The sequence below is a fragment of the Primulina tabacum genome, chromosome 13 (genome assembly GCF_025594145.1).
Source record: "Primulina tabacum isolate GXHZ01 chromosome 13, ASM2559414v2, whole genome shotgun sequence".
Classification (NCBI taxonomy): Eukaryota; Viridiplantae; Streptophyta; class Magnoliopsida; order Lamiales; family Gesneriaceae; genus Primulina; species Primulina tabacum.
The window spans coordinates 1,271,884-1,280,503 of record NC_134562.1 but is presented as its reverse complement, the minus strand read 5'-3'; the positions used below and the strand labels follow the sequence as shown (position 1 = coordinate 1,280,503).

At 38.6% G+C, this 8,620-nt stretch overlaps 2 protein-coding genes across 2 annotated transcripts; both read left to right on the top strand.

Moving 5' to 3' along the window:
- The first annotated feature begins 342 nt into the window (after window positions 1-342).
- Window positions 343-1,482, top strand: LOC142523118 (uncharacterized). The gene is made up of 3 exons (XM_075626763.1): window positions 343-447; window positions 846-1,030; window positions 1,080-1,482. The coding sequence occupies exons 1-3, from the start codon at window positions 343-345 to the stop codon at window positions 1,480-1,482; spliced, it is 693 nt and encodes a 230-aa protein (XP_075482878.1).
- Window positions 1,483-7,476: 5,994 nt separating this feature from the next.
- On the top strand, window positions 7,477-8,268 carry LOC142523116 (uncharacterized). The gene has a single exon (XM_075626762.1). It carries the CDS (start codon window positions 7,477-7,479, stop codon window positions 8,266-8,268), a length of 792 nt encoding a protein of 263 aa, XP_075482877.1.
- Window positions 8,269-8,620: the final 352 nt, after the last annotated feature.

Below are 8,620 nucleotides of genomic sequence, written 5' to 3'. Positions count from 1 at the left end.
AAGAAGGATGCAAAACCACGCTTGATAAGGTGGATTTTATTGCTCCAAGAGTTTGATTTTGAAGTGAAGGATAGGAAGGGGTGTGAAAATCAAGTGGCTAACCACTTGTCACGGCTCGAATTTGAAGATAAAATAGATGAAGGAACCATAAAAGAAGCATTCCCAAATGAACAGCTGTTTGAGGTAAATGTTATACTCCCTTGGTTTGCTGATATAGCTAATTTCTTTTCTTGTGGTACTCTCCCTCCAGATTTGAGTTATCACCAATAGAAGAAGCTCTTTCACGATGCAAAGTTTTACCTATGGGATGATCCATACGTCTTCAAGAGATGTGCTGATCAGATGATTAGAAGATGTGTAGAGGAGGAAGAAGCGAAAGTTATTCTTGAACAATGCCACTCTTCACCATATGGCGGCCACTTTGGAGCATCAAGAACAGTAGCAAATGTATTACAATCTGGTTTTTATTGGCCTACTTTGTTCAAAGATAGTTATACCTTAGCCAAGTCATGTGACAGATGCCAAAGGGTTGGCAATATTTATAGATGCCATGAGTTCCCATTGACCAATATTTTGGAAGTTGAACTTTTTGATGTTTGGGGTATTGATTTCATGGGACCATTCCCATCTTCTTTTGGTCAATCTTATATTTTGCTTGCTATGGATTATGTGTCAAAATTGGTGGAAGCAATTGCCACCAATACTAATGATGCTCGAGTGGTTGCTAAGTTTGTTCACAGGAACATCTTCACAAGGTTTGGGACACCAAGAGCCATAATTAGTGATGAAGGTTCACATTTTTGTAACAAAATCTTTAACTCACTTTTGGCTAATATGATGTGAAGCATAATGTGACCCTGGCATACCACCCACAAGCAAATGGAAAAGCCGAAGTATCCAACCGGGATATTAAGCAGATATTGGAGAAAACGGTGAAGACAAACCGGAAGGATTGGGCACTAAAGCTGGATGATGCCTTATGGGCGTACATAACGGCATACAAGACACCTATTGGGATGTCACCCTATAGGTTGGTCTTTGGTAAGGCCTGTCACTTACCACTAAGAATTGGAACACAGAGCTTTTTGGGCCGTGAAAAAGCTCAACTTTGACATGGAAGCATCTGGTGAGCAGCGGCTATTGCAATTGAATGAGATGGAGGAGTTCAGAAATGAGGCTTATGAGAACGCAAAGATCTACAAGGATAAGACCAAGAAGTGGCACGACAACCATATCTTGCATAGAAATTTCGAGCCCGGACAACAAGTACTGTTGTTCAATTCACGCCTCAAACTATTTCCTGGTAAGCTAAAATCAAGATGGTCGGGGCCATTTACAATAGAATCAGTCCAACCATATGGAGCCATTGAGCTAAAGTGCAATGATGGAAGAACGTTTAAAGTAAATGGACAACGGATCAAGCATTATTATGGGATTGAAGTACGGCATCTTGACAACATTCCTTTGGGCGGATCAACTTGATATAGACCGGTGGCAGTCGGGCTGACGACGTTAAACCAAGCGCTTTTTGGGAGGCAACCCAAATTTTTGTTTCTTTATTGCATTTCGTTTTCGGTTTTACTTTTAGTCTTGTATTTTTATTGTTTGATTGTGTATTTTTTGGTTTAGTGTGTTCTTGTATTCCCCCAAATCTTATGAATACTTATTGTGCTTTTCAGGACTAACAATTAGAGGAGAAAACAATTTCAAAGAGTGAACCCGCGGTCGGTTATTGAGCGCACAGGCGTTGGTTTGACAGAGACCAAACCGCACCCGCGGTATTTGCTGAATGAAGTGTAACGTCCTGAAAATCTGAACGTCCATGTGAACCACATGCATGCAAGTTATTAAATTTATTTGATATTTTATTAAATTATTTTAAAGCATTAAATGCTTGTTCATTTTATTAAATTGTGTTTAATTATTTTTATGCATTTTATGCATAATTCATACATGATAGGATTTAATTCATGAAATTTTAAAAGTTCATGCATTAGGGTTTTTAGGTGCATTTCACGCTCGAACGAGGATCGGAGACCGGAGAATTTTCAGGAAATTATTTTATTATACGATTTATTTTTATAAATTAACTTAAAGCATTTTTAAGTGTATTTTTCGAAAATGGGAGTTTTTGGGTATTTTTACACGCATGATTTTAATTTTTAATGGTACGCAAATTTTATCGAATCGGGGGACTTTTTAATGGTTCGGCTAATATTTTCAAAATCTTTTCAACACGAAATAGTTTTTGGTTGTGCGTTTGTATTTAAAGGGCTTACTTTTAAGCTTGTTGGGCTTAAAACCCTTTTAAAACTTTTAAAATATAATTATGGCCCATAAACTAATATTACCTATATAACTAAAACTACTAAGTATTGTTTAAACCTAAACCTAATATTCAACAGCCGACACCCCTACCCCAGCTGCCTCCTCTCTCGAGTTCCGGGCTGTTCTTCATTTAAAAAACCGTCGGTAGGCCTCTTGTCCTTGCAAATGGAGCTTCCATTTTCTCGTTTTTTATCGTCAAACACAAAAAGACACGCATTGTATCACTTATTTACGCATCACACACGTTTTATATGCTGGTGGTTGTATTTATGCATGAAAAGTTTCGATCTATCCTAGTTCATGAAGAACCTTTCGATTTTCCATGAAATTATTGCATTATTGTGATGGTTGTTCACGTTTCATATATTTCTGTGCAAGGGGCTGTGGGTTGCTGATGCTAGAGGGTTGAACCATGTCTCGGTTTAAGGAACTTGATACTAGAGTCGAGTATGAGAGCAGGTAGCCGTCGGGTTCTAGGTGATTTCGCTTCGGCCGTGCTTCGGGCATGCCAGCGATCGTGTGGGTGGATTTGGGCTGTATGGGGCCGTGGTTGTGACTATTGTGGCTCTAGAGGGATCTGAGGGTGGTCTACTTGAGCTTGGTTAATGGTTGGTTCCATCGGGTTGCTGGGATCGAAACTTGCGAGCCAAGGGAATAGGATCTTCGGTTGCCATGGTGTAAGCGATCATTTCTACGTTGGTTTGCTCGGCAGCTTTATGTTTCGGCTAAGCTTGGTTTAGGAGGTCTCTTAGAGCCTTAAGAATGAGATAAAAATGTTAGAGTAGGTGCCCGGCAAGCCAACTTGTGGCTTGGGCTTTATTGACTCTAACGTAAAACAATCTTTATTATAATAACATTTTACGATTTTATTCGATTATGGACATTATACTTTATCTGTATACACATGCAAGCTGCATAGATAAAGTCCTTGAATATAAAATAGGTACCATGATGTCTGCGTCTCAACGTAAGATCATGAAACTCATTAGAAAGTGTATCGTATATTCTAAACAAGTTTCTAGTCGAATCAGCCGCCTAAAACAAGGATAAAGGTCGCTCGAGCTCGAGACTAGCATCTGTGGTGTAAATACCATGTTTCATTGGCAAGGGCATGGAGATGTCCATTCACACAGATGGGTGATCATATGATGATGCACTGAACAACCCTCCCTCGGACTATCCAAGTGGTTCCCACTTATCGAGTGGAATAGTTCGCAGTTATGGTTGTACACCATTAGTCCTTTGACCCGGGACAATGTAGGGGCTATACGTACTAGCATGAACTTTGATCCGTTTACCGACTCCATCGAGGGTCATCAGGTGGCGAGGTTGGGTGTAGTTTCGAAATACGTAGGAGTGAAATGCATCGTAGTCGAGGATTCACCGTTTGGCCTACGGGTGAAGATATCCTATGCGATCTAATGAGTTAATAGTGCAAGGAGTCTCTGGCCAGAGCAAGAAATGTGCTTTAGGGAAAGGTGTTTTCCTAGTTGCACATACCATGCAACTATTAGTACTCAAAGATAAATCGCATCGTTATCGAATTCATATGCAACTCTCGATATACCAATGGTTGCAGATTCGATCGGGATATATGTGTTGAAGGGACCGTACTGTACGCTAACCATGACTAAAGGTTCTTGCAGGCACTATCAGTGATACCTAGGGGATCATGGGGCGATGCTACTAGACGCTCTTACCATGATCCGATGGGTGCAATCAGAAATGGGTTCTGACATTCTTGATCAAGGAGTTGATGAAAAGAATGTGGTTAACTAGGGTAAACCCGAATAAGAATGAATGTTATTCTTAATCACATGGAGATGTGAACCTACGGCTAGCTGTATCCCTGAACCATTGAGGGTCACACAAGTATCGGATTCCGTGTTCCCATTGAGATAGTCAAATTTCATGGAGTTGGAATATGGCGACTATAGTTTGATGGAGATCAAACAGGAAGCTTATAAAGGAGTTTATGAGCTGATTCCATAGGATGGAAGAAATGAAAGTTGGCATGATTGCTAGATAAGGAAGGAGAGTGGAACTGCCTGTTTTGTGAAGGAGTTCACTAAAACTGGCAGCTGCCAAATATGATAACTGCCATATATGGTAAGCTCCAAATTAGGTAAATGAAAATTTTGATATTAGAAATTTTCAATTTTCATTATATGAGCAAGATTTGTATCCTTGGTACATCGGCGCTTTCGGATTGTCGATCGGGATTATAATGAGTTCGGAATTATTTTTTTAGTGAATTTTGAATTTACTAATTAAATTATTGTGCTAGTAGTGGTGACTACTAATATGCACAAATTCTCATAAATATTCTAGAGGAGTCTAGAATTAAATTAACTAAGGAGTTAGTTTATAAATTAAATAATTGTTATTTAATTTAATATACATATACATGTAGATATTTTATATGATGATATAAAATATGTGTATATAATATTATTATATCATGTATTATTAAAGGTTAATAAATACATTATATATTAAATATATGAGAGTTTAAATATAGTGAAATTATTAGAGTCCTTGTGGGAGATGAACTCCTAATTAGATTAGGAGTCTCACTCTATATATACACCACTAGGACTCATAATAAAAAAACCAAGTTTTGCACACATAGAAAAAAGCAAAATCTCTCCTCCCAAGAAACAAACCCTCGGCCACCAAGAGAAAAAAATAAATAAAATTGTTGGCCTTTTGGTTTTTCTTCCAATCATCGTACCTTCTCCGTCTTTTGGAAATTCGGAGATTATAATCTTAATGCAATAATTGTTCGGAATTTCTAGTGCAATCCAAATAAGGAATTCATTGTCTGATCGTCGACCCAATTAGAAGATCCAAGGAGAAGAGCCGTTCGTAGGGATTTACAAGAAGAGCTATCTCCGCGTAAAAATTGGAATAGTTTGGAGGTCCAAGCGTTAAGAACGCAAAGGTATAAATTCTAAACACCCTATGAATGATTTGAACTACACGACGCCCAAGAACAAATTTTTAAACTTCCGCTGCGTCTTGGGTGCGAGAATACGATGTCTTAACAGTGATATCAAAGCCGGTTATTCTCAATCGTGTGTTTTAATTAAATTGTGTTGAGTTTATTATTTCTAACCGCGTAAGAATTTTTATTATAATCTCAACGCAATAATTGTTTGGAATTTCTAGTGCAATCCAAACAATGAATTCATTGTCTGATCGTGGACCCAATTAGACGATCCAAGGAGAAGAGCCGTTCGTAGGGATTTACAAGAAGGGACTATCTCCGCGTAAAAATTGGAATAGTTTGGAGTCCAAGCGTAAGAACGCAAAGGTATAAATTCTAAACACCCTATGAATGATTTGAACACACGACGCCCAAGAACAAATTTTTAAACTTCCGCTGCGTCTTGGGTGCGAGAATACGATGTTTCAACAGTGGTATCAGAGCCGGTTATTCTCAATCGTGTGTTTTAGTTAAATTGTGTTGAGTTTATTATTTCTAACCGCGTAAGAATTTTTATGAAAAACGCCCCTAAAAATTATTTATGAAATATCTGTTTTTGAAAAAAATAAATAAAATTTTTTTTGTCTGCCCGGAACTGTTTCTGGGCAGATGCGCGCGCACGGGCCTGCTCGCCTGTGTGCGTGGCCAGTGCACAGCCGGGCCTGCCAGCGCCGATTGGATCGGGCAGCGGGCGGGCGCCCGGGAAAGTCTCGGGCTTCATGCTGGGTCGTGGGCTTGAATTGTTTGGGCCTGGGGGCGATTTTTTGATTTTTTTAAAGCTTGGGTTAACTTGATATTTTTTGAAAATACGGATGATTTTACCCCTACAATAATTTTTATAAAATCAATTTCTTAAAAAATAAATAATTGAAATATGATTTTAATTATTTATGGTAAAAGGTGTTTTACAAGAAATTTAATTATTTGAAATTAAATAAAAGTGTTTATTTAATTTGATAATTATGGCGGTTAATGATAATTTACGAGATACACGATTTATTGATGATATGTGATATTATCGGATTTATATAATATATGATATTATATGTTAAAAGGATGATCGAGAGCCATGACCAATGTGTTAGGTGTATGTTAGGATATTTTACGTGTTGTAATTTTTGATTATTTGATAATTAAAACTGGACCTGGTTTATTGTCCGTTCCCAACCCCTAAATTTGTATCCCAATGTGCCATGGATATTTAATGTAAATATTAGAATTAGTGGGAGATCAAGATTTGAAGACGGTGGGCCCGATCCTCGGAAAGAGTTTTGAAGATTGAAGACATGTAAAATATTGTAAGCTTATGTAATATTGCATTTGCTTCCCTGCATTTACCTAGGTTATGGATATGGATCCGTATGTGGCTCGTACGGATCAATTAGCTCTCGGTTATCGATCATCCTTTATTATTTATGATGTATGTGATATATTATAAATAATCAGTATGTGCGTTATTATATAATAACAAGAGTTGCATGAATCCGGCAATCATACAAACAATCATGGCACGAGTTTTAAAATTAATGATGAGACAAATTTTTAAAATTAAAATCCCTCATTTTGGATGAGATCCAAAATTTAAATCAAGCCCATTAAAAGGATAATTAAAAGAAAGTTTAATAATTCCTTGCCTTCCATCAACGGTGGTTGCATGATGAACGCTACCTGCGGTCAGTGTCTGGCTCATATTATTGGGAAGGCCTGGACGCCGGAAAGCTGTGACTTCCACTGACATATTTGATGTGAACTACGTTGAACTCCCATGACTTCAGCTCATATTATTGGGGGATCTCATGGCGACTGTCCACTAAGGTTCAACATTGATTGGCCGGGCTCGACACGTGAAGAGAAAAGGGATCATATTATTGGACCCTCCTCAAACGTGAGGCAAAATTACGTAAGGGTTGCAAGGGGTTGCAATTGGGCTCTACCTTTTGGAAGTTATGATTGGCTGATATTATTCGTGATCATAATTTCGCAATTGGGCCTTGCGTACTCACTAAGGAAATTGGATTTCCCGTTTTTCATTAGAGGGTGGTGAGAATGTCAAAATAGTGGAAGGCAATTCGTAAAAAAAAAGTCCATATTTTACGTCTTATAAAATATTTTAAAATAATCAGTAACGTTTGTTCTGTTTCCTTTTCAGTATATTTACAATGTCGTCTCGAAACCCATTATCTGTTATACTCGATCAAAATAAGCTAACAGGACCGAATTATCATGATTGGCTGAGGAATTTAAAAATTTTTTTGAATTCCGAAAAGATAGCATATGTGCTCACCAAGTCCCCTCCTAAGACGGCTAAGCCAAATGCCACTATGGAGGAGCTGGCTGAACTTGACAAATGGTGGGACCATGACTTGCAAGCCAAGAGCTATATGCTAGCTTCTATGTCAAACGAGCTGCAGAGGCGGTTTGAGGAAGCTGTGAATGCTGCTGACATTTACGGCCACCTGCAAGAGTTGTATGGTGAACAGAAGCGTCCACTGAGGCACGCTACTGTCAAAGAACTCATGACATCACGTCTGCGAGAAGGGGCCTCGGTCCATGAGCATGGCGTGAGGATGATTGGGCTCATTGAAAAGTTAGTGTGCCTGGACCTTGTTTTCCCCAATGAGTTGTCCACGGACATTCTACTGCTGTCGCTGCCATTGTCGTTTGATGGGTTTGTGGTGAACTTCAATATGAACAAGTTGGAGGCTAGCCTTGAAGAGTTGGTCAACATGCTGACAAGTTATGAAGCCACCATTAAGAAGGAAAAACCTGTTTTCCTCATTGGCTCTTCGTCTGGGACGAAGAAAGGGCCTAAAGGAAAGAGCAAGAAGCGTTCTCGTCCTTCCAAGAAAAACAAACCCAACAAGAAGCGAGTAGCAAACACTTCTAAGGGGCCCGAAAAGCCTGAAAAAGAAGAAGATGTTTGCTTCCACTGCAAGAAGTCTGGACACTGAAAGCGCAATTGCAAGGAATATCTCGTCCAGAAGAGTTCTGACAATGGTATGTTCTATATTGAAATAAATGTCCCAATTAATTCAACTTCTTGGGTATTGGATACCGGATGTGGATCTCATCTTTGCAATAATTTTAAGGTGATGACAAGAAGTAGAAGACTGCGGGAGGGTGAGACCTTCCCAAGGATGGGTAATGGAGCAAGAGTTGCTGCGGTAGCCAAAGGGGATGTTTATTTAATATTAGACAATAATTTTAAGTTACTTTTGAGAGACGTTTTATTTGTTCCGGATTTAGTTAAAAACATTGTTTCCATTTCTATGCTTGATAAAGATGGATTTTCTTGTTTATTTA

Coding starts and splice junctions, on each gene's coding strand:
- LOC142523118 (XM_075626763.1), top strand. CDS start 343: ATGATTAGAAGATGTGTAGAGGAGGAAGAAGCGAAAGTTATTCTTGAA. Junction 448..845: donor CATCAAGAACAGTAGCAAAT/GTATTACAATCT, acceptor TATGATGTGAAG/CATAATGTGACCCTGGCATA. Junction 1,031..1,079: donor ATTGGGATGTCACCCTATAG/GTTGGTCTTTGG, acceptor ATTGGAACACAG/AGCTTTTTGGGCCGTGAAAA.
- LOC142523116 (XM_075626762.1), top strand. CDS start 7,477: ATGTCGTCTCGAAACCCATTATCTGTTATACTCGATCAAAATAAGCTA.